General features: G+C 42.8%; 2 protein-coding genes across 4 annotated transcripts in view; one reads left to right on the top strand and one right to left on the bottom strand.

Moving 5' to 3' along the window:
• Positions 1–210: 210 nt before the first annotated feature.
• On the top strand, positions 211–25,120 carry nanp (N-acetylneuraminic acid phosphatase). Of its 3 annotated transcripts, XR_010962950.1 has the most exons (4): positions 211–418; positions 19,812–19,936; positions 23,508–23,617; positions 24,594–25,120. XR_010962950.1 is itself a non-coding variant. In XM_067985122.1 (2 exons), the coding sequence occupies exons 1-2, from the start codon at positions 323–325 to the stop codon at positions 4,282–4,284; spliced, it is 744 nt and encodes a 247-aa protein (XP_067841223.1). In that variant the 5' UTR covers positions 211–322; the 3' UTR covers positions 4,285–4,391. The 3 variants fall into 3 exon arrangements, 2 of the variants coding, with proteins under 2 accessions (XP_067841223.1, XP_067841224.1); XM_067985122.1 differs by lacking the exons at positions 19,812–19,936; positions 23,508–23,617; positions 24,594–25,120 and adding an exon at positions 3,637–4,391; XM_067985123.1 differs by lacking the exons at positions 211–418; positions 19,812–19,936; positions 23,508–23,617; positions 24,594–25,120 and adding exons at positions 467–607; positions 3,637–4,391.
• polr1b (RNA polymerase I subunit B) overlaps positions 15,695–26,043 on the bottom strand; it is a 33,163-nt gene continuing 22,814 nt past the window's right edge. The window contains exons 10-15 of the mRNA XM_067985121.1: positions 25,259–25,392; positions 23,883–24,053; positions 23,127–23,283; positions 21,069–21,265; positions 17,762–18,015; positions 15,695–17,041 (exon numbers count right to left, since the gene is read on the bottom strand). Of these exons, the coding sequence (XP_067841222.1) occupies positions 16,159–17,041; positions 17,762–18,015; positions 21,069–21,265; positions 23,127–23,283; positions 23,883–24,053; positions 25,259–25,392 (1,796 nt within the window). The 3' untranslated portion in view covers positions 15,695–16,158. The remainder of the gene's footprint in view (positions 17,042–17,761; positions 18,016–21,068; positions 21,266–23,126; positions 23,284–23,882; positions 24,054–25,258; positions 25,393–26,043) is intronic.

The raw sequence follows: 26,043 nt of genomic DNA, 5'->3' as shown, positions 1-26,043 counted from the left end.
ACCAAAAAAGGGACGCGCAGCATTCATTTCAGAATTTACATCAATAGGGCGCAATGTGTGTGGGAGCCTTTAAAATAAATATATATATATCTATCTATACACTTGTTGAAAATCCTACCCAACTGAATCAGCGCGCGACTTTCCGAACCAACTGCCGTGGACGGAGCGCGCGCGCGTGACCTTCCGAAGCAACCGTCGTTGATTGCGCGCGCACGCGACCTTCCAAAGCAACTGTCGTGGAGCGCGCGGGCGCGCATGCACGCGACCTTCCGAACCGACTGTCGAGGAGAGCTCGCGCCTCCGAGATGACGCTGCCGGTGAGATGGCCGATGCGGTAGTCGGGCTTCAAGCGCTGCTTTTCGATTTGGACAACACCCTGATCGACACAGCCGGGGCCAGTAGGCAGGCGGAGCGGCAGGTACAGCATCCGGGAGTGGGTTGGTGGAGGGAAAAATGGGAAGTGCTTCCTCATTCAAAGAATGATCAGCACTTGGAATGGAATAAGGGAGAGGCTGAATAACCTGGATGCTATCTTGCAGCATTGATGAGTCACATTGGACCTCATGCCCTGCTGAGACAGGCAGCAGGTCTGTCAGCACTTGGACAGGTAGGTCAAGGTCTTGGGACCCTGTGTCAGAATCCAGTTCCTTGTTCGCTTTAGGAAGGGGGTGCAGAGGAGATTTACTAGAATGGTACCAGAGATGAGGGACTTCAGTTATATGGAGACCATATTCTCCTTAGAGCATAGAAGGTTAAGGGGCGATTTAACAGAGGTGTTCAAAATCATGAAGGGTTTTGATAGAGTAAATAAGGAGAAACTGTTTCCACTGGCAGGAGGGTCGGTAATCAGAGGAAATAAATTTAAGGATGGTGGAAGCAGATTCAGTAGTAACTTTCAAAAGGGAATTGGATAAATTCTTGGAACAGAAATTTGCAGGGCTATGGGGAAAGGGCAGGGGAGTAGGACTAATTGAATAGCTCTTTCAAAGAGCCGGCACAGGTACGATGGGCCAAATGGCCTCCTTTTGCACTGTATCATTCTATGATTCTCGGGATGTGGGCAATGCTGGCAAGGCCACAATTATTGTCCATCCCTTGTTGCCCTAGGAAGGTAGTGGTGGGCCTTCTTGAACCGCTGCATATCCTTGTGTTGATGATTCTGCCATGATGGTGTTATGTAGGAAATTTCAGGATTCCAACCCAGCGACAATGAAGGAACGGCGATGTATGTCCATCAGGATGGCGTGACACTAGGAGTGGAACTTGGAGATCAGAGTGTTCCCACAACAATGCTGCTATCGTCCTTGATGGTAGAGGTTGCTGCTCTGTGAGATGCTAGCAAAGAAACCTTCACAAGTTGCTGCAGTGAATCCTGTAGATTGTGCCTATTGCAGCCACAGTATTCTGGTGATAGAGGGGATGAATATCAAGTACGTACTGCAACCACAGTACACTGGTGATAAGAGGGTATGGACATCGAGTACATACTGCAGCCACAGTACCCTGGTGATAAGAGGGTATGGACATCGAGTACATACTGCAGCCACAGTACCCTGGTGATAAGAGGGTATGGATATCGAGTACATACTGCAGCCTCAGTACACTGGTGATAAGAGGGGATGGATATCGAGTACATACTGCAGCCACAGTACATTGTTGATAAGAGGGATGGATATCGAGTACAGTAGCAGGAATGGTGTAGAGCTTCTTGAGTGTTGTTGCTCCTTCACTGATCCAGGTGCGTGGTGAGGAGCCCAGAGGTCAGCCACTTATCACAGAATAACCAGCCTCTGCGCTGCTCTTGTAATCGCAGTGTTGATATGGCTGGTTCTATTCAACTTCTGGTCAGTGGTGACCCCCAAAAATTTTGTGACTGACCAGTTTTTTATGGTACTCTATATTCCTATGTTCCAATTTCTTTAGTTCTAGAACCTTCCAAAACGGCACAGAGACTCTTGGGAGCATTTCAGCTATTTGGTCTGCTGGCAACCACCATTTTGGATGCTTCTGCCTTGAATGGCATGCTGTCCTGGCATTTATATTGGAGGTGAAAGAGGCAGCAGCAAAAGCCATTTGTGCAGTTGATGCCAAGCATACTATACAAAAGGGGTATAATCATAGAACGTTATGGCACAGAAGGAGGCCATTCGGCCCGTCGTGTCCGTGCTGGCCGATAAAGAGCTATCTGGCTTAATCCCACTTTCCAGCACTTGGTCTGTAGCCCTGTAGGTTACGGCACTTCAAGTGCATATCTAAGTACTTTTAAATGAGTTGAGCGTTTCTGCCTCTGCCACCCTTTCAGGCATTGAGTTCCAGACTCCTACACCTATGAGGTGGCTTGACAGGGTAGTTGCTGAGAGATTATTTCCCCTAGCTAGAGTGTCTAGAACTAGGGGGCATAGTTGCAGGATAAGGGGACGGCCATTCAAGACTGAGATGAGGAGGAATTTCTTCACGCAGAGGGTTGTGAATCTTTGGAATTCTCTAACATAGAGGGCTGTGGATGCTGAGTCATTGAACATATTCAAGGCTGAGAGGGATAGATTTTTGGACCCTAGGGGAATCAAGGGATATGGGGATCAGACGGGAAAGTGGAGTTGAGGTCGAAGATCAGCCATGATCTGATTGAATGGCGGAGCAGGCTCTAGGGCCGTAAGGCCTACTCCTACTTCTTATGTTCTTACACCCGCTGGGTGAAAAAAATTCTCCTCAGCTCCCCTCTAATCCTTCTACCAATTACTTTAAATCTATGCCTCCTGGTCACTGACTTCTCTGCTAAGGGAAATGGGTCCTTCCGATTCACTTTATCTAGACCCCTCATAATTTTATACACCTCAATTAAAATCACCCCTCAGCCTCCTTTGTTCCAATGAAAACAAACCCAGCCTAGCCAATCTTTCATCATAGCTAAAATTCTCTAGTCCTGCCAACATCCTTGTAAATCTCCTCTGTACCCTCTCTAGTACAATCACATCTTTTCTGTAATGTGGTGACCAGAACTGTACACAGTACTCAAGCTGTGGCCGAATTAGTGTTTTATACAGTTCTGGCATAACCTCCCTGCTCTTATATTCTATGCCTCGGCTAATAAAGGAAAATATCCAGTACGCTTTTTTAACTGCCTTATCTACCTGTCCTGCTACCTTTGAGGATCTGTGGACATGCACTTCAAAGTCCCTCTGTTCCTCTACACCTCTCAGTATCACCTAGGAAAGCTGCTGCGTAACGAGCTTTTCTGGGGTCAGGCAGCTCTCAGGCCAGCCCAAAGTCTTGGTTTCCAATGCTTTCAATGGAGCCACTCTTGAACGCTCTCCATTGATAAGCAGCCTCGCAAGGGTAGGGCGAATCTTCATAGCAGGTAAATAGTTGATTAACTTTTTTAAAAAAGTAAATATCTTTATGTAAAAATTGGGAATACTTTGAATAAAACAATACAGTCCTCCATAGACTTTAATGATTGTGGTTAATGAAAGTAAATTGTGGGTTTGTATGTGGAAGCCTTGCAGTCCTAGTTTAAGATGAGTGATGAAGAAACTGAATAGAACTGTTCAAGATTATTTGGAACGTGTAAACTTCTAAGTCTGAGTTTAACCTGATTTCCTCTCCTCCCTGCCCCCCCAAACAAAAAAAAAACAGGTTAAGAATCTATTGAAATCACAATACGGTTATGAAGACTCTGTTGCTGGCCTAGTTATTCAGAAGTTTAATACTAAGTTAGAAGAGCATTTTGATTCCTCTGCGGAGATAAATGTCGATGAACTGCGCACATTACTGTTGGAACGGGCTATACAAGAAACAAATGGATGTGAACCAGATCATAGTTTGGCTGCTGAATGTTATTTTCTGTGGAAATCCACAAGGCTCCAACACATCCACATCCCAGATGAGGTGAAGGCTATGCTGAGGAAGCTGCGTCAGTCCTACAAGTTACTTTTATTAACCAATGGGAGCTCCACGGTACAATGGGAGAAAATTAATACTTGCCTGTGCCAGCAATACTTCGATGCAATTGTCGTAGGTGGCGAACACGAGGAGCAGAAACCAGCTCGCTCTATATTCCAGGAATGCTGCAGGCTCCTGGGAGTGAAGCCTGAGGCCTGCGTGATGGTTGGTGACAGTCTAAAGACAGACATTGAAGGCGGGGTGAATGCTGGCCTTAGTGCAACTATCTGGGTAAACAGTACCAATCTAAAGCCTGAAGGAGAAAGTGCAGTGCCTGACTACACTGTGAAATCTGTTCTAGATGTTATGGATATTTTGGAAGACATTAAATCTAAAGTTTAACTGGAAATAGTAATCTCCTCCTGTTTGTGTACTTTGCACAATTTTAATGGGGAAAATGTTTTGAAATAAAAGTTTACAGATATACTCTGTCGACTTTTCATCTTAATTGGGAGGGTGATCTTCTGATGTTTACAAGAATATCATACTATTACCCAAAACAGATGATAAATAATTTTACTTTTTCCAAAAACAAAATCTAAAAACATAATGGGTCCTAAAAATGTTAAATTTTAAAACTTAATGGTGGAAGATATGCAAGTGCTTTGGCCAATTTTTAAAATTTAGTGGTGGAAACTTTACAAATGTTTTGAACATTTATTGTTATTTCTGATGTCAAGGCTAATATTGTTATTTCTAATGTCAAGGCTAATATTCAATTTAACAAAAAAAATGAGAATCAACTAGAAGAGATGCAATGAAGGAAACCATGTTATTTTAGCTCTTCAGAGCATTCATTTTGTTTCTAGAAAGCATTGTCTGGTAGCAATTAATGTCAATTGTCAGAAAATACAATACATAGTTCAAAAACAATGTCCAATTGAGCAGAGCAGAATGAAAGTTATTAATGTTTTATTTGGTATGATGAGTTTTGATAGGGTTGTGAAAGATTATGCAAATGTTTTAATTTCTATTTTAAAACCTTAACAGTGTTCCAGTACATAGAATTTTAAGCCGCAGTGCCTTCTCCCTTCACACTCCTCCCCAGCTGATTAATTGTGTTCTGATGCCAATCCATATGGACTAGGAGGCACCATATTCAAGCTAATCTCAGCCAGATCAAGGGTTGGTTATTGGGCTCAGGAAGGTGGGAACATGCTATCTAGCAGCTCCTCCTTCATTTGAGAAGAGGATTAAGATTGCCTTTAGTCACATCCATGATTGTTTGCAGGTGATTCAATCATTGTCTAGACCCACAGATGATGAATAGGCACGTGGGTGAGGTGGAGAGAATTTTTTTTTTTTAAAATACATATTCGTTCATGGGAGGGGGGGGGGCGTCGTTGCAAGGCCAGCATTTATTGCCCATCCCTAATTGCCCTTGAGAAGGTGGTCGTGAGCTGCCTTCTTGAACCGCAAATCTCCCTGAAACTGTGAAAGATGGAGTAAATTCCACATAGAATTATGGAGGTGGATTCAGGCTTCCTAATGATTGATGGGTTGTAAAGTTCAAGAAAGTGCATGAAATATAAACAAAGACATTACATTGTGGGGAGGGGAAAATGAGATGAAACATAAACTTGCAATGGCTGAGGTAAAAATTATGCAAAAGAAAGTATGGTATCTAAATGGGATATCAGCCTACTCTTCATCTTAGTTCTCTTAGTTGAGGGGTTTAACTTTAGTTTTGAAAAACTTGAAATGACTTGTGCAGGGTGTTATATTTATGTTCCCACTAGTGGGTTATCATTGTACTTAACACAAATGAAATATGAAGTTTAAATCAAAATGCTTTTAATACATTAATTTCTCAATTTTTTTGGTCTGGAAATCACTAATGCAGTTATTTCAGGAAAAAACACAGAAGATTAAAGTGTTTGTCTTCATGCTGAATTTCTGGATCCAGTCTCTCAACTAATTACCATCAAGCCAGGGGATCAACCCTGGTTCAACGAGGATTGTAGAAGAGCATGACAGGAGCAACACCAGACGTACCTAAAAATGAGGTGCCAACCTGGTGAAGCCATAACATAGGACTACATGCATGCTAAACAGCAGAAGCAACATGCTATAGACAGAGCTAAGCGATCCCACAACCAACGGATCAGATCAAAGCTCTGCAGTCCTGCCACATCCAGTCGTGAATGGTAGAGAACAATTAAACAACTAACAGGAGAAGAATGCTCAGTGAACATCCCCATCCTCACTGATGGCAGAGCCCAGCACGTGAATGCAAAAGACAAGGCTGAAGTGTTTGCAACCATCTTCAGCCAGAAGTGTCAATTGGATGATCCATCTTGGCCTCCTCCCGAGATCTCCACCATCACAGAAGCCAGTCTTCAGCCAATTCGATTCATTCCACGTGATATCAAGAAACGGGTGAGTGCACTGCATGCAGCAAAGGCTATGGGCCCCCAACAACATCCCAGCTGTAGGACTGAAAACTTGTACTCCAGAACTAGCCACGCCTCTAGCTAAGCTGTTCCAGTACAGCTACAACACTGGCATCTATCTTACAAAGTGGAAAATTGCCCAGGTATGTCCTGTCCACAAAAAGCAGGACAAATCCAATCCAGACAATTACAGCCCCATCAGTCCACTCTCAATCATCAACAAAGTGATGGAAGGTGTCGTCGACAATGCTATCAAGCAGCACTTACTCGCCAATGCTCAGTTTGGATTCTGCCATGACCACTTGGCTCCAGACCTCATTACAGCCTTGGTCCAAACATGGACAAAAGAGGTGAGGTGGGAGTGACTGCCCTTGACATCAAAGCAGCATTTGACAGAGTGTGGCACCAAGGACCCCTAGTAAAATTTAAGTCAATAGGAATCGGGGAAAACTCTCCAGTGGATGGAGTCGCACCTAGCACAAAGGAAGATGGCAGTGGTTGTTGGAGACCAATCATTTCAGCCCCAGGACATCGCTGCAGGTGTTCCTTAGGGCAGTGAAGCAGTCCCTGCCCACATGCAGCAAGACTTGGACAACGTCCAGGCTTGGGCTGATGTCTGGCATGAATGTTACTTGCCACTTAAGTGCCATGCAATGATCATCTCCAAAAAGAAAGTCTAACCACCTCCCCTTGACATTCAATGGCATTACCGTCGACGAATCCCCCACCATCAACATCCTGGGAGTCACCATTGATCAAAAACTTAACTGGACCAGCCACATAAATTCTGTGTCTACAAAAGCAGGTCAGAGGCTGGGTATTCTGCAGCAAGTGACTCACCTCCTGATACCTCAAAGCCTTTCCACCATCTACAAGGCAGGAGTGCGATGGAATACTCTCCACTTGCCTGGATGAGTGCAGCTCCAACAACACTCAAGAAGCTCGACACCATCCAGGACAAAGCAGCCCGCTTTATTGGTACCCCATCCACCACCTTAAACATTCACTCCCTCCACCACCGGTTGCAGTGTGTACCATCTACAAGATGCACTGCAGCAACTCGCCAAGGCTTCTTCAACTGCACCTCACAAACCCGCAACCTCTACCACCTAGAAGAACAAGGGCAGTGGACGCATGGGAACACCACCACCTGCACGTTACCCTCCAAGTCACACAACATCTTGACTTGCAAATATATCGCAGTTCCTTCATCGTCACTGGGTCAAAATCCTGGAACTCCCTACCTAACAGCACTGTAGAAGAACCTTCACCACACGGACTGCAGCAGTTCAAGAAAGCGGCTCACCACCACCTTCTCCAGGGCAATTAGGGATGGGCAATAAATGCTGGCTTGCCAATGACCCCCACATCCCATGAATGAAAAAAAATTGGATGCACATGGATAATGTTTGAGTCTGAAACACAAAGTAGGTTTTTCATTCATTGTTTGTATCCCTTTGACAATTACATTTCTCCATAAGTGTGATGAGGTGGGAATGCCAGCTGATGTTTAATTAAATGAGAAGCTAAATTATTTTAATAACAAGACACAAAAAAAAAATCAACTATGAGGGAACTTTAAATAAATTAAAATGTCATTTTAACCATTTACAAGCTGTGGCTTTTCTGCTGAAGGTTACATTAAGGGAAATGCTCAGTATCTCTTGCACTAATTTCTTCTCCCCCACCTCCTGTACATACACAGCGAAGGTAGAATTTCCTCTAGGGTGCCTTGCTAGGTGTCTTGAAAGGCACAGCATACCTGTGTTGTGCTTCAGCTGTGAGGAAAGAGGTACAGGTGCACTCCAGCACAGGCCCAGCCCTTGGACCTAGCACCAGAAAACAGCTAGGGTTGCCAGCCCTCCCAGATTGTCAGGGAGTCTCCTGGAATTGAGGTTTGCTCTCCCGGGCAATAGTACTAGCAAGCAGAGAGAAAAGTACTTTGTGTTTGTGGAACTTTACCGTCTCTGCCTGTACTGTGACCCAGTCACCATATTACTTCTGGCGAAGTTAGTGTAGAGTGGGATCAGCCACGAAGGAATTCTCTGCCTTTCAATTCTGAGAATTTCAAATCTGTTCTCTAACTAACCAACCTGTAACATTTGAATGTCAATCCTGATCTCAAAGAGCGGGGTTTCCTAGTCTAAGAACATTGAGTGTAACTGCTGGGTCTAATTCCTGACTCCAATCAGCAGAGATCAAAGGTCAAGCCTGAAACTTTCCTAGTATGTCTAGCTCAGGACCACACTACACGGTACATTTACCTACTGAACTGTTGGGACAGCTCTACAAATACTTTTCTTCAGTGGTTTGATTCAAAACTTCATAAGCTACTACACTATTAAGTTGCCAATTTCAACCCTACGGCTGTTAGCCATCAAAAGGAAAGCAGCTATTTCCTAATGAGAATGTGAAATGAGGAAAAGCCTCACGTGCCCAATCTCACATGCCTAGTCACAGAAAACTTGAAGCATGTCATTGCTCAGCTCTCTGGAGCAGCTGATGTACTACCTAGGGAAACCAGATCTCTTCTTTTGTTCAAGCTAATGGGTTGACATCAGGCAAACCCAATAGCACCAGGATATCTACAATGCCCCTTGGAAGGAAGACACCAATGATAAAAACATCCTTGGCTGGGCACTTACAATCATCTGCAACTAACTCATTCTTTTCTGTATAACAACAACTTGCATTTCCAAAACTCCTTTAACATATGTCCCAAGGTGCTTCAGATAAAAATGTGCAGAACAGTTGCCAAGCCAAGTTGGAAGGGGTGACCAAAGGGAAGAAGGGTAATGCAGCACAGTTAGTCAAATCTGTGGAACTGCTGGCATCCCTTTGCGTAATCACCACTTCCTGACTTATTTCTCTTTTTTTAAATACTCTTTTCAACCTTAATATCCAGTAGATATGGGACTTGTCCTTTCACCTTAGGAGCATAGGAACAGGAGTAGGCCATTCAGTCCCTCGTGCCTGCTCCGCCATTTGATAAGATCATGGCTGATCTGTGATCTAACTCCATATACCTGCCTTTGGCCCATATCCCTTAATACCTTTGGTTGCCAAAAAGCTATCTCACATTTAAATTTAGCAATTGAGCTAGTATCAATTGCCTTTTGCAGAAGAGAGTTCCAAACTTCTACAACCCTTTGTGTGTAGAAATGTTTTCTAATCTCGCTCCTGAAAGGTCGGGCTCTAATTTTTAGACTGTGCCCCCTACTCCTAAAATCCCCAACCAGCGGAAATAGTTTCTTTCTATCCACCCTATATGTTCCCTTAATATCTTATAAACTTCGATCAGATCACCCCTTAACCTTCGAAACTCCAGAGAATACAACCCCAATTTGTGTAATCTCTCCTCGTAACTTAACCCTTGAAGTCCGGGTATCATTCTAGTAAACCTACGCTGCACTCCCTCCAAGGCCAATATGTCCTTCCGAAGGTGCAGTGCCCAGAACTGCTCACAGTACTCCAGGTGCGGTCTAACCAGGGTTTTGTATAGCTGCAGCATAACTTCTGCCTCCTTGTACTCTAGTCCTCTAGATATAAAGGCCAGCATTCCATTTGCCTTATTGATTATTTTCTGCACCTGTTCATGACACTTCAATGATCTATGTACCTGAACCCCTAAGTCCCTTTGGACATTCACTGTTTTTAACTTTTTACCATTTAGAAAGTACCCTGTTCTATCCCTTTTTGATCCAAAGTGGATGACCTCACATTTGTCTACATTGAATTCCATTTGCCACAGTTTTGCCCATTCACCTAATCTATCAATATCGCTTTGTAATTTTATGTTTTCATCTACACTGTTTACAATGCCACCAATCTTTGTGTCATCGGCAAACTTAGATATGAGACTTACTATGCCTTCGTCTAAGTCGTTAATAAATATTGTGAATAATTGAGGCCCCAAGACAGATCCCTGCGGGACTCCACTAGTCACATCCTGCCAATGTGACTACCTACCCATTATCCCTACTCTCTTTCGCTCAGCCAACTTCCTAACCAAGTCCGTACTTTTCCCTCGATTCCATGGGCTTCTATCTTAGCTAACAGTCTCTTAATGTGGGACCTTATCAAATGCCTTCTGGAAGTCCATATAAATAACGTCCATTGACATTCCCCTGACCACTACTCTAGTCACCTCTTCAAAAAATTCAATCAGGTTTGTCAGGCACAGCCTACCTTTCACAAATCCATGCTGGCTCTCTCTGATTAACTGAAAATTCTCAAGGTGTTCAGTCACCCTATCCTTAATTATAGACTCCAGCATTTTCCCCACAACAGATGTTAAGCTAACTGGTCTATAATTCCCCGGTTTCCCTCTCTCTCCTTTCTTAAAAAGCGGAGTGACGTGCAATTTTCCAATCTAGAGGGACAGTTCCTGAATCTAGAGAACTTTGAAAGATTATAGTTAGAGCATCCGCAACGTGCTCACCTACTTCCTTTAAAACCCTGGGATGGAAACCATCTGGTCCTGGGGATTTGTCACTCTTCAGTGCTATTATTTTCTTCATTACTGTTGCTTTACCTATGTTAATTTTATCGAGTCCCTGTCCCCGATTCAATATAAGTTTTCTTGGGATTTCCGGCATGCTATCCTCTTTTTCGACTGTAAATACTGACGCAAAGTAATTGTTCAACGTGTCCGCCATTTCCCCATTGTCAATGACAATATCCCCACTTTCAGTTTTTAAGGGGCCAACACTGCTCCTGACCACCCTCTTTTTCCTAATATAACTATAAAAGTTCTTCATATTGGTTTTGATATTCCTTGCAAGTTTCTTTTCATACTCTCTTTTTGTAGCTCTTCCTATCTGTTTTGTGACCCTTTGTTGATCTTTGTATCTTTCCCATTCGCCAGGATCTGTGACATTTTTTGTCTTTTAGTATGCCCTTTCCTTATGTCTTATACTGTCCCTTACCTCTTTAGTTGTCCATGGCTGTTTTTTTTGGCAAGTAGAGTTCTTGCCCCTCAGGGGTATAAACCGATTCTGTATCACGTTAAATGTTTCTTTAAACATTTCCCACTGATCATCAGTTGTTTTACCCATTAACAGATTTGCCCAGTTTACTGTGAACAGTTTCTGTCTCATCCCATTGAAGTCGGCCTTGCCCAAGTCTAGAATCTTAGCAGCTGATTCACTTTGTTCCCTTTCAAACACTACATTGAACTCGATCATGTTATGATCACTATTGGATAGATGTTCACGCACAGTTAAGCCGTTAACTAAATCTAGTATGGCTTGCCCCCTTGTTGCCTCTAGGACATACTGCTGTCGAAAACTATCCCGGACACACTTAGGTCATAGAAGTTTACAACATGGAAACAGGCCCTTCGGCCCAACATGTCCATGTCGCCCAGTTTATACCACTAAGCTAGTCCCAATTGCCTGCACTTGGCCCATATCACTCTATACCCATCTTACCCATGTAACTATCCAAATGCGTTTTAAAAGACAAAATTGTACCCGCCTCTACTACTGCCTCTGGCAGCTCGTTCCAGACACTCACCACCCTTTGAGTGAAAAAATTGCCCCTCTGGACCTTTTTGTATCTCTCCCCTCTCACCTTAAATCTATGTCCCCTCGTTATAGACTCCCCTACCTTTGGGAAAAGATTTTGACTATCTACCTTATCTATGCCCCTCATTATTTTATAGACTTCTATAAGATCACCCCTTAACCTCCTACTCTCCAGGGAAAAAAGTCTCAGTCTATCCAACCTCTCCCTATAAGTCAAACCATCAAGTCCCGGTAGCATTCTGACCAATGAAACCAAGCATGCCGAATGCCTTCTTCACCACCCTATCCACCTGTGACTCCACTTTCAAGGAGCTATGAACCTGTACTCCCAGATCTCTTTGTTCTATAACTCTCCCCAACGCCCTACCATTAACGGAGTAGGTCCTGGCCCGATTCGATCTCCCAAAATGCATCACCTCACATTTATCTAAATTAAACTCCATCTGCCATTCGTCGGCCCACTTGCCCAATTTATCTCTAAAAGTCTAGCCACGGTGACGTTTTTTTAAAATGGAGAAATAAGATTGGTCTTGAAGGATTTATTAGATAATTCTATTTCCACCAAACACCCTCAGTAAATTAAATTTACAGTCAAGTTCAAATGTTCACGACTGCTCCCAAAGTCAACCTCACTAGAATGGAGTTCATCTCAGCTACTTTTGCACATTATCCTACGAAGTTTGTGTTTTTAAACTAGGATTAAGGATGCCCAGATTTCTTTGAGGTTTTCCCACATGCTCATAGAATTAATCCACTGCATCCAAGTTGCATTTTTACTAATTGTAATGGGTGTTCTACAGTTATATGCATCTCAAATAACCACGGGTTGACTGAAAGGTAAGAATGTACCTAGGAACAGAAGTGCACGTAGCTGTTGATGAAATCAGTGCATAAATCAGATAATAAAGATAAATTGATGGCACAAAGCTTTTGGTCAGACCTGAATTTAAAAATATGATGCCTGGTAACTGGAAGGCACCAGTAGTGGTCATGGTCTACATTATATATGAACTGATTAAAATCAGATATTGCACAATTTTTGGCATGCCACAGTTTGATACACAATTAAACGTGCATGTTAAGCACCTGTATATTATAGGAAAGGTATCAAAACGCAGCCTGCTTCACTTGTTTTTTTTAAACCTGCAGAATTCAGCAACCCACCTTCATGTTGTGATCAAAAACACTATATAGAAAAAACAAAAATCTGTAGAACAGGGTGTAGACTGCGTGATGCAATCATGCCATAATGTGTAGTTTTTTTTATGCATTGTGTTAAAGTAGGTCACCATTACAACCTGAGCTGACAGGCTGAAGCTAAATTCAACCCATTTAAAATGTTTGATCTGCCAAATGGGCGATTTGCATCAGATAAGCACAAAATGATTACGGAGAGAATCATAGAAAGGTTACAGCACGGGAGGAGGCTATTCGGCCCATCGAGTCCATGCCGGCTCTATGCAAGAGCAATCCAGCTAGTCCCACTCCCCCGACCTATCCCCATAGCCCTGCAAATTTTTTCCTTTCAAGTACCTATCCAGTTCCCTTTTGAAAGCCACCCCTCCCCTCTGGCAATGCATTCCAAATCCTAACCACTCGCTGTGTGAAAAAGTTTTTCCTCATGTCACCTTTGGTTCTTTTGCCAATCACCTTAAATCTATGTCCTCTGATTCTTGACCCTTCCGCCATTGGGAACAGTTTCTCTCTATCTACTCTGTCTGGACCCTTCATTATTTTGAAAACCTCTATCAAATCTCCTCTCAACCTTCTTTGTTTCAAGGAGAACGACCCCAGCTTCTCCAGTCTATCCATGTAACTGAAGTCCCTCATCCCTGGAATCATTCTAGTAAATCTCTTCTGCACCCTTTCTAAGGCTTTCACATCTTTCCTAAAGTGCGGTGCCCAGAACTGGACAAAATACTCCAGTTGTGGCCGAACCAGTGTTTTATAAAGGTTCATCATGACTTCCTTGCTTTTGTACTCTATGCCTCTATTTGTAAAGCCCAGGATTCCATATGTATTTTTAATCGCTTTCTCAACCTGCCCTGAAACCTTCAACGATTTGTGTACATATACCTCCAGATCTCTCTATTCCTGTACCCCGTTTAGAATTGTGCCCTTCAGTTTATATTGCCTCTCCTCATTCTTGCTACCGAAATGTATGGATGACGAAGGCGACGTGGCCCATCTTAATTCATCCATCCGGAAAGATTCTAATATCCACATTCCTTCCACCCCCGCCACAACTCTGTAGCATCCAATTGTTTCTAAAAAAAAACTAGATTCCAGGGTTTTCGCCTCAACTATTCTGTATGGATTCTTTCCACATATTGATCATTGTGAGAATAATTTCCTGATTGCAGTCCTAAAATAACCTTTTACTAGTTTGAACCTGTGTTCCCTTGTTGTGGTTATGATACCAGACTGGTAATCCAGAGGACCTGAGTTCAAATCCCATAATGACAGTTTGAGAATTTGAATTCAATTAAAAAAACCTGGAAATAAAAGGTTGGACATGAAACTGTCAGATTGTCAGAAAGTCCAGAAACTTGAGCACAAAATCTAGGCTAACACTTCAGTGCAGTACTGAGGGAGTGCTGCACTGTCAGATGTGCACTGTCAGAACGGATGAGACGTTAAACCGAGGCTCTGCCCAGGTGGGCATAAAAGATCCCATGGCACTATTTCGAAAAAGAGCACGGGAGTTCTCCCTGGAGTTATGGCCAATATTTATCCCTCAACCAACACCACCAAAACAGCTTATTTGGTCATTAACTCATTTCTGTTCGGGAGATCGTGCTGAGTGCAAATTGGCAGCTGCGTTTATTACACTGCTACAGTGACTATACTTCAAAAGTACTTCATTGGCTTAAAGCGCTTTGGGATGTCCTGAGGTCGTGAAAGGCAAATGCAAGTTCTTTCTTTAGTAAACCAGTTGGGTTTTTAGAATGTCTTTTAGGAAAGGAAACCTACCATCCTTACCCGGTCTGGCCCAACATGTGACTCCTGTCCAATGTGATTGACTCCTAACTGCCCTCTGAAGTGATCTAGCAAGCCATTCAGTTGCATCAAAGCACTACAAAAGAACAAAAATAAAACCAGACAACTCCTTACCCAACAGCATTGTGGAGCACCTTCAACACACAGACTGCAGCACTTCAAGATGGCGGCTGACCACCACCTTCTCAAGGCAACTAGGTTGGGCAATAAAAGGCGATCTTGCCTACGACGCCCACATCCCAAGAATTAATTTTTAAAAACTCCTGCAATTTAAAGTAATTTTCCAGTTAACTTATTTTTACACCCTTATCAATCTTAAATACGTCTAAGATCACCTTTCACCCCTACTTTCAAGGCTGAAAGGCCCAAGTTTCCCCAGTCTTTCCTCAAGACTCAGACCTCGTGGCTCTTCACTGCACTGCCTGGCGTTTGAATGTTTCACTTGTGTCACAGCAACCAGAACCGAACACAATACTACAAAACAGTAAAATGGGATCTTTAACACCTGCCTGAACTCCTAGGACAGGGTTGAAAGGGCCCCAGTTTCACATCTCATATAAAGAACCACACCCTCAGCAGTGAAGATTCCCTGGTTTATCAGCCGACATCACAAGGTCAAATTACCAAAAGCTTTTGATGTCCCATTCTTTGCAACAGGTGTAAGGTAACAAGCAAACATACCCCTTAGGAGAAGGCAACGAAGCTCGGAAAAATAAACAAGTGCACTGCATCTCAAAAACCTTTTCAAAGCAGGCTGCGGGACAACCTCAAGTGGACATGAAGAACCTCTTTTGGCAAGGAAGAAATGCTTGGGAATAAAATAAAAGCAACTTTAAAAAAAATAAAGTGTTTTACTGTTATGCTATTTCCACACCAGTACTCCTCAGACCTTTACAACCCTACATCAGACTGTACAGTAGCAGTACAGAATTTTAGGTCATGTAACAAACTGAATACTATTAAAAAAATCTGTAAATACTGCAGTTATGGTATACAATTCACTTTAAACTGAATTTTTTTTAAAAAGCTCCTCTGACAACGTATTATCTGTAGCCCGTAGAAAGCAACTTAATTCTGAAATAAATTCCAGGACATACCAATGCATGTGCTGCCACCCAGAGTCCACATACAAGATCTGAATACAAATCAGTTGTAAATCAATTTGCACTGATCTTCCAGCACAGTAAAGCATACACCGTTCCATTATTTCCTCTTTCCTCCCCCATCACCCTCCCTTCACAAAAAATACAAAGAGTGAAATCCATTTATAAAAATAAACAAACGAATCTGCTGGATCATCTCACATTGAGTCGAACATTAATGTTCATTGCTGCCAGTTCAGCTACGAAGTATCGGAAAACATAGGGCACAGAGACAATCTCGACGGTGTCCGATTGCCGACAGACAGTGCAGTAGTGCTTCCTGTGACGCGTCGCAGACCACGACGGCGGGGGTTTTTCCAGTACTGGCGATAGAAGGCTGCCACAATTGATGCACACGTGGGCCACAGAGCGATCGGAGCAATTGAAGAGGCGGTCTTGAAGCAAGAAGGACGTTCCGTGAGCCAGCAGGGCATCGCGTTCCATCTCCCCAAATCGAATGCCACCTTGCACGTTTCTCCCTCCCAGGGGCTGATTAGTCACCTTATCCTTCGCCCCAGTAGTCCTAACTTGGAATTTGTCAGAGACCATGTGACGCAGACGCTGGTAGTAAACCACCCCGATGAAAATGTCTACCTCCAGCTCCACCCCGCTGATACCACTGTAGAGCCTTTCTGTCCCATAGTAGTTGTAACCAGCAGCCTGCAGCATTTTCCCAAAGTATTCCAGGGCAGAGTTTTCCTCAGAGAATGTGAATGGCGTGGCATCATGGCACAGGCCATGCATAGCAGCAGACTTGCCCGCCATGCTTTCAATCAGCATTCCTATGGTCATACGGGAAGGGAATCCATGAGGATTGAATAGAATGTCTGGCATCATTCCGCTCTCAGTGAACGGCATGTCCTCTGCTGGCCACAGTCGGCTCAAGATGCCCTTTTGTCCATGTCGACTAGCAAACTTATCTCCAATGGTGGGGTTACGAGGGACCCTCATGGTGATGCACACACGCTTAAACGACGCCGTTCCATTATCATTGCTACAGACTTTGATGTTATCCACGACACTGCTTTCTTTGCTCCTGTGGAAAAATAAACCAAAAAAGAATAAATCAGTACTTCAGCTATTCGCAACCTTTAAGTGTCTACAACTGTCACAGCCACAAGCAGGTTAATTCTATAAAAGTTAACATTTTCACACGGTGTACTTCACCCACAGCCTAAACTTTGACCTGGCAACAAAATGTAACCAAGTCAGCTGTGGCCATGCGGTCAGAATTTCTGGGGATCAAAATGAAACATCGTTTAAAAAAAAGTCGTTAAATTTCCTGACTGCATCCTTAAGCCCATGCATTAGAAAAAGAGATGGATGTGCATTTATATAGTGCTTTATCATACCATCAAAACATCTGAAAAGCACTTCACAAAACAAATTACTTTTGAAGTGCAGTCGTTATGTAGCCAGACGCAGCAGGCTATTCTGCACCAGCAACGTCCCACAAATGACAACAGAATGAATTACTAGTTCATGTATTTGCTTTTTTATATGGTATACGTTGAGGGAAAAATGTGAGCCATGTCTGTTAGCAAGTGTGCAGAAGGCAAAAATTCAAAAGAGCATATCCAGCCAACTTGCACAATGTACAAAGTTACAGGGAACAATTTCAAATTCAAGTTTTACTTGGATCTGTTGCCAAAAGCAATGCAAATAAACTCAGAACAAATTTCCCACAATGCTTTACATTATCAGCGTAACAACGTACATGAGTATTGGCAGTAGATTTGATCTAATTTTTACTCACTTGTAGTAAATCACAAAACTATCCCCAGTGTTGAGATTCATATAACTGTAAAACGGATCACCGTACTCCAGCACGGTTCCAATAGACGGTAGTCCATCGTCGTCAAGTTTCTGTGCTGTTCGCTTATCGCCAGGTTTGACACCGAACACAAAGTTATCATCACCTTGCTTGACCTTTTGATCAAGGTCTATCATTTCAGTCTTATAAACACTTCCATGGGCAAATCCTCGCTCCCAAGATGCTTTGTTGACAATCTTTTACATATTAAAAAAAATCATATGCTGTTAGAACCAGTGATACGCACAACTAGTTCAACACACAAAAAATTTTACATAGAATCACATCGAACGTACAGCAGAGAAACAGGCCATTCAGCCCAACAGGTCCATGCCGGAGTTTATGCTCCACACGAGCCTCCTCCCTCCTTCATCTAATCCTATCAGCATATCCTTCTATTTCTTTCTCCCTTGTGTTTCTCCAGCTTACCCTTAAATGCATCTTTGCTAGTCGCCTTAACTACTCCTGGTGGTAGCAAGTTTCACATTCTAAGCACTCTTTGGATAAAGAAGTTTCTCCTGAAATACCTATTGGATTTATTAGTGACTATCTTATATTTATAGTCCCTATTCTGGTCTCCCCCACAAGTGGAAACATTTTCTCTACATCTGCCCTATCAAACCCTTTCATAATTTTAAAGACCTCTATCAGGTCACCCCTAAGTCTTCTCTTTTCTTTGGAACAGCCCCAAAACGTGGAAATACATTTTCCCCCAAACTGTTTATAATTAACCAATTTCTTAATAGCAATAATCAGAATTACTACAGGGGCTTTTTAATTATTCAATATTTTTCAATTACATACTAATTTAGGTAAGGAATGTTTGGGGAATGGAACAATTTCCATTTCAAACATCCAGAGTCAGCATCAAGCACTCCCACGTCAGATATAGCACGGTTAGATGCAGATTAAATCCCCCTCCACACTGCCCCAACAATGCATCTCAAAACAAACCTCAGAACATGCTAAGTTGAACCAGTGCGTCAATTTCCATTTCCTACATCAGCTATCCTCAAGTGACATTGCTAACTTAGTGCCAGTTTTCACATCAGATCCTTGCAGCCATCTGAAGAGACTTTCATCCCATCAGTCTCAGCTAGATTCAAATCCTGGATCAGAGCCCACTGTCTAACTCAGTGCATCAACCAATTTGCAAAAAATAAATATCAATAAATAAGATTTTCTGCTTCAAATGGTTCCTGAAAAAGGTGAGGAAGAAAAACAGGAAAGGAATAAAAGACAGTGGTGCAGAAATTAATGCCACATTATAACTAAATAAAAAGAGGTGCTGTAATTTTCAAATATAAACAATTTTAAAAATTGACCTTAAACCTAGGTGCATGTCATTTGCAGAAATGTAAAACTTATCTGTGTGACCCTGTGCAAATACTGACTCCCAGAGATCCCCTATCCCAATTTGCAGAAGGCAGTGCCAGCTACCAGTGCTCTGGCAGCAGAAAATATTTCTATTCCTCTATGCTAATAAATGAAGTTCTAGTAAGTCAACAAATACAGACAAATATAGTAATCTGGTGGCAAACAGGCAGAGACCTTGGGGACTTTCCTTGTAAACCTCCTGGGGTTCAGGGATTCTAGTTTGAAAATGTATGGTCCAGGAGCACTGAGCGCTTGGGGAACACAAAAGGAGAATGCTGTGGTGAACTGACTGTGGGCGGGGGGCCACATTCTTAAAATCCAAGATACACCGTTCAATAAAATAAATACAGAACTTTTCTTTTTAAAATGTACAGGAGAATCATTGGACAAGTCAGTCTTACTCCACCACTCTTCCTGGCAACAATCAAATAATTATTCCTTGGAAACTCATCAAAAACTGGCCACATCAGACCTTCATTGACTTTACCAAGCAAGATGAACTACCACAGTCGAGTGTTATGGTTAAAAGTTGCGTTACAAGAGTTCTGTGAAAATTACGTTTATGGACAGCTGATAAGTCCTTTAACACACTTGTTGTCGTTGTGTTTACATGTAGGTTATTCAGTGCATCAGTAACTGGAATACATTGCTGGCCGGTGTGGTGGGTGCTGACTCTCTGTATGCCTTCAAGAGGGAGCTGGACCGGTACCTGACTGGGGCAGAGATCACATCATATAGAAGGTAAGTGTCTTTATAGATATTAGCTGGTCCATGTGATCTCCTGGACTAGTTTCAATTGTTTGAAATGCTTGGAGAGGAATTTTACAGAGTAATTTTTTTTCCTTATTGGCCTGGGTTTTTTCTTGCCTCTCAGGAGATTACATGGCTGCAGGTGTGTGTGTTTGTGTGGGTGTGGTTGGGGGGGGGGTGGGGGTGAGTGAGGGTGAGGGAAGAAGTGTTTAGCCATAATAGTCCAGCCATCATGGTGTGGGGCAGGCTTCATGGACCAGCTGGTCTTTTCTTGCCCGTCAATTTCGTATGTTGGTATGTGTTTTAATTTTACATGAAGTGCTTGGTGACTCTTTGCTTTGACCAGTAGCACAGCTGTTCTTGTCTAACTGGAAAATTTTACTTCCCGAATCAAATCATGTGGAGGAGCTATACAGGATACACCGTACGAAAAGCATAAATTATTAAAATAAGCTTAATAAATTCCAGGTGATAAAACAGGAGGCAGGCAGCGGTTACTCGAATAGGTTTGGCTTGATGGTTTCTAAAAGCAGAGAAAGACCTGGAGAAATTATAAGGGTTTCCTACAGCATTTGAAATGGCAGCTGTTTAAATTTAAAAACATTAAGATAAGTTTCCCCATGTAAGAAGATAGGTTTACATTACATCGTATTTACAGCACAGAAACAGGCCATTCGGCCCAACATGGCTATGCCAGTGTTTATGCTCCACACAAGCCTCCTCCCTCCCTACTTCATCTAACCCAGCAACGCATGTATTTGATCCCCAATACACAATGTTCCTGATTTGAGTTACAGTTACAGGATTCTACCGCAACTCCTGCAATAAGGATGAGGGGGACCTTGGGATACAGTGGTTGCTATCACATGCCTCTTGGCAACTGGCCCCAGTGAGCGCTGACAGTCTAGAGGCAGGCCCCAACGGCCCCTCTCAATAGCAGAGGTGACCGACCCAGGTGGGACTTTCAATCACCAACAAGAAAATTGAGAGATGTGTGCCCTTTAAAGACAGGTAAACAACATCACTTGTCTCAAACATTAAAGACACTAGTCGCTGCACTGGTTATGAGTGTAGAAGTGCTGACTCAGCAGAGTTAAGATTAGTTCAAGAAGCAGATACATACCATGGCATCTTCCATGTCATATCCAGTATACGAGATGACAGCTACAATAGCATTTGTCCCTATAGGATAATTATCCATATTATAGTAGTCATACATGTGCGGCCGCACAAGAGGGCTCTGTGGCGTTTGAAGACGGTACAGTTTGTTATCAGATCTGTCTGGATAAGTGTGTAGTGGAAAACCCATTGTTTGCTTGCCTAGAAGGAACGAGGAGAGGAAGTAAATCATTTGTTGGGCTACAATGTACAATCAACACAGAAAACGGCCATGTCACAAATTCACATAAAAAGAATGCAGGGAAGGGAGAGTCAGGTCTCCGCTCGTGAGTTCCTCCAATGTCCCAGGAGTTCAACATGTGTGGAATTAAAGGAATAAACCAGCTCCATTTCATTCTCCATGGTAGAGTGTGTGGATACCAGCACTATGCACCACTGCACTCCCTAGATAATTTTAGAAACAAACTTTAATTATTAGAGTTCAAACAATGGCTGAAATCGCAACAAACAATTTGATTATCTAACATACCTTTCAAAACAATTTCTAGCTTAGTTAGAGGTTGGGGTGTTGGGGGGGGGGGGGGCGGGGAGAAGAGAGACAGCGAAGTTCTTGATTAAAATAGATTAAAGCCTAAAAATGTAAACTGTAGTTAGGAAATAATAATCTTGAAACACAGCGAAGTGATTGGATGCTTACAGCATCACAATAACTTGTGGCACACAATTTATTTTCTAAACAGAAATCAGCAACACTTTGCAGACTGAGAAATAGTGTCATGAACTGTGGCTTAAAAGAATAACTGGGCAAGAAAATATCAAGAGGAAAATATTGAAATAGGTTCATAATTATATTACAGTATCCAGCACTGGCCAAAAGACATAATTTTAAAAATCTTGTCCCTCAATTGATTTCATTTCCTCCACCCCCCCCCCCCCACCCCAGCAAATTTTCTCCCCTCCTCATTCCCTGAAGATCTTGACTTCTGCAGTATGGTACCACAGGCACTGGTCACCTTCTGCGGTATGGTACCACAGGCACTGGTCACCTTCTGGTACCTTATCAAATGGCCATTCTTCACATGCGAGCTTAAGACAGTGGGTGCTGGCAAGATATTCAACTGCGAGAGGAGGATATCAAAGCAAAGGCCAATTTTGTCATCAGTCACAATCCACACACGCAGACTTCCAGCAGGGATCGCTGGATAGCAATCAGGAATGGGAACCCTGGTCGATTGCACCCCCTTAACCTAGGTGCTCCGAGTCAAATTTCATCACTCCTAACTGCCAACCCGGCGATCTCAGCACAGACCATGTTCAAATCTAGGACCTTAGGGGTCTGTGTAACTTGCTACTTATACCAACTATGGGACGGGACTCAATTTGTTTAAAGTGGGTTTTCTACACCAGAGTTTTTAAGATAAATTTTTTTTTAAATTTACTCTGATCTGATTAAACGTAAATTACTGTTAATGATTCCTTTTTAAAATCACTTTTGCGGATTTCTACTTATGATGTCAAGGCTGCTCTGAAACCAACCTGTAGGTAAAAGAGGACATACATGGCAGTCCTGATTTTCCCTTCCTACATGGAAACACCTGCCACCTCTTTGCTATTGTGCTTGCAACAGCAAAGCCGAGATAGGGAACTCACTGCCAGTGTTCCCAACATGCTGATCATACACTCACTAGAGCGGATCACTTGCCTTTGCCATTGTTATGCATGTCAGTCATTGCAATCTCATCCTCCACAGTTAAAATGAATGGAAACTGCTGTGTCATAATCTCATTCGATTTTTCTTTCCTCCTCATCATCTCATAAAGCTGTTAAGTCCTTGGAGCATGGACCACAGGCACAACAGACCCTCCTCTGGTACCATGCCCAATCAACTAGCCAATTCCTCCACCGCTATTTACTTTCCTGGCTAAATGGTTCTTTTCAGTTGCAGCCTGTGATGCTATTTTTCAGTCTCCAAACTACTGCTGATTTCTGGCATACTTTTTATTTCAGTGTTAAGGAGGTGGTTTGGAATAAACGTGGTACAATTACTGCCATTTTTACTTACCCATCTGACACTGGTACATGTTCCTGGGACTTTGGTTATGATCAGAGTAGGGGATGAAGTTAGCCACAACACTCAGCATGCTATGGGGAAAGAGCTCCTGATGGCTGGTTACTCCAGGCAGGATATCCGTCTCTGTGATGGCAATATTCATGTACAGCTGCAGTGACAAGAGTGTATTATAAACACGGCATTTAAAAAAAAAAATTCAGCATTATAGTCAAACTGTTTTCATTAGTATTAATAAAGAGAGAAAACATTAGTGTACTTTAATTGCTAAGTATTTGCCTCAGAATTAATTTCAGCTACTTTAGCCTGTTTTTTTAATAAAAGAAAATTAGTTTCCCCACTAATCCACGGGTACTCTTATCTTCACTTAAACAGGATGGGCCGGACACAAGACAAATGAACGCACGGGGCACAGCCACACTCCTCCCCACTGGTATGACACAAGTAAAGGGATGTCTGCGGAGTATTTCCACTCCAACCCACTGGTATGATTTCAGTGCAGTCAAAAACGTTACCATGTATCTTCCACTGAACCATTTGCATTGCGACATGTCTCACTTCTTAATAAGAACTGGACTCATTTAAGGAACAGCTAGATGCTGGGATGGGAAGACAGTAGGATTGGTCCGCTGGAGATCAATTAGGCCTAAGGGCCATCTTCATCCAAATTTATTTTACCATCTTATGAACAATGGGTTAGATTTTGTCAAAGTTTGTAAGTGAAAAATGCCAGTATTGGGAAATTATTACCTGTTCAAGTGTCCCAATAAGCTCCTCTTTTCCCAAAGCCAGGTTTCTCACGGGCCGCACCATCCGACACATGGTGGTAAAGAGGTACAATCCTGGGTAAATGCTGGGTTTACCCATCATCGGAATAAGAACTATTTCAATCCACGGAGGGACTTTTTTCACTTGTAGTACCTGTCGGCAATACAAATCACAGGCAATACTATTAAGATTTCCTCCTCACCATCCATTCATTTTATTCTTTTGTATTATTTGGCATAATTAATTGTAAATATGCCTACTTGGCCAATGAGTTTATCTAGCAAGTAGCAAAACCACAGATTAGGTATAGTCTAGGTCAGTGTTGAATTAGCTGACCTCAGCAGAGATAGGGGCTTTGCAATTGGTGGCAGCACTGTAAGCTGAGAGGGAAAGTTCCTGTCCCTGATCACTATCCAGCGACCGCTGCTGGATAACGGGCGCGCTGCGTTGGCCCCCTGCCACCTGTGGGTGAATAGCCTGCTGTCATTCACTGTCCAAGTTCACACATGAAGGAGGCCACTTCAACAAGATACTGGAGGGTGCCCTACAGGCATGGAACTGTACCCCTGCAAGAGGTTAGTGATATCAGGAGAGGGAGAAAGTTTGGGGGCGGGAGAAATTGGATTATCATATATTTCATTACTAAGAATGCGACGTTGTTACTTCATTAAAGGCTTCAACATTTTTTTTTAGGATCACACCTACAATTCCTGATTTCGATGGACAATGGAGAAACCCTGAGTCCCACTTTGTATCCCACTTGCACAAAGTAGTCAAGTGATTCTCCACAAGGATGGAAGGAAAAGATAGAGGGAGAGTTGCTCCCTCCCAGAGATACTTTTTCCACTGTCTAAAGCAATGCTTTTCAAACTTTTCTGTGCGTGGGGACCCCCTGCGATCATCGGCACACTCCTGAAAATGCTGACACATTCTCGGGAACCCAACCTCCAATATACACCGTCAGCTAATGAAAACGGTGCTATAATTTCCAGAAACATTTTCTATTACTATATACAGCAACAGGAACAGTGCACTAGTAATTCGACATAAAAATACCCAATGCAGGATTCTTGAGGCACTGCTTGTCGCACACAATAAGCTCAGCCCAAGGAGGACAGATCTCTCATGACCACGTGATTCCCGGGGATACTCTTAAGCCCCTTGTTTGAAAACTTACCACTAGAGACCAGCTTCAGAATGTGTCTGGCAGTTGTGGGGAAAGGAGAAAAACAAATGGGGTGGGGGTGGTGGGAAAGAGAGGGAGAAAGTGTTAATTCATTTCAATGGAAGCTTTCCTTCTGGTAACCCTAAATTATGAAGGTGCAACATGAAAATAACAAAATGAAACAGAAACGTACTTTAAAGTTGCGCAGCGTTTCAGCAACACTTGGTCCCATTTCTTTTTCTACCCAGCCAACTACAGCACCATCCAGAAGAACTGGGTAGCACTCAGAAAAAGGCTTTCTGGGTGTACCGTCCACGGGTGTAACACCTGCAGAACACGTGGAACAGAAACACTTCACAGCTGACCTTCCATTGGCAATAAAGGTAAATCACATATAGAGTCATGTTCAAATTTAACTTCAGAACATTATAGTAGTAAATGACTGGTATCAGTATTAAGGAACTAGCCATCACAACATGCTGACATCTGACACAGATATAGATTCTTGCCCTCTTTTATAATACCACAACAATGTTCTATCACATATTTAGTTAAAGTCGGCAATTTCTGGTTTCTGTGATGGGTCGGCGAGTATTTACTGTGAGTTTCTGAGCGTGCAGTAAGCTGATCGGGCTGTGGCAGGGACACTGCAATTGTGACTTCAGTGGCCACAAGTTAGATGGAGGAAGAAATCAGCTACCCAGCAATCCCTGCTGGAAGTGCGTCATACATTCTTACATTCAGCACCCTGTTCATCTGCAAATGACTTGGGAGCACATTTCAACGTGCAGGAGTCTGCAAGACTTGTAAAAATTATACACCAGGCAAGTAAACTTTAAATCTTCCTCCACTTTTGGCAGCTTATAATGGACAAAACAGCCATGCACAAACCAGTCTGTAATCATCATGCGTTATGAATAACCCAATAAATAGCTACATTTTATATATTAAAAAAAATGATATGTATAACTCCCTCAT

This window comes from Heptranchias perlo, chromosome 5 (genome assembly GCF_035084215.1).
Source record: "Heptranchias perlo isolate sHepPer1 chromosome 5, sHepPer1.hap1, whole genome shotgun sequence".
Lineage (NCBI taxonomy): Eukaryota > Metazoa > Chordata > Chondrichthyes > Hexanchiformes > Hexanchidae > Heptranchias > Heptranchias perlo.
The sequence above is the reverse complement of the archived record's forward strand: the minus strand, read 5'-3'. Positions and strand labels throughout refer to the sequence as shown.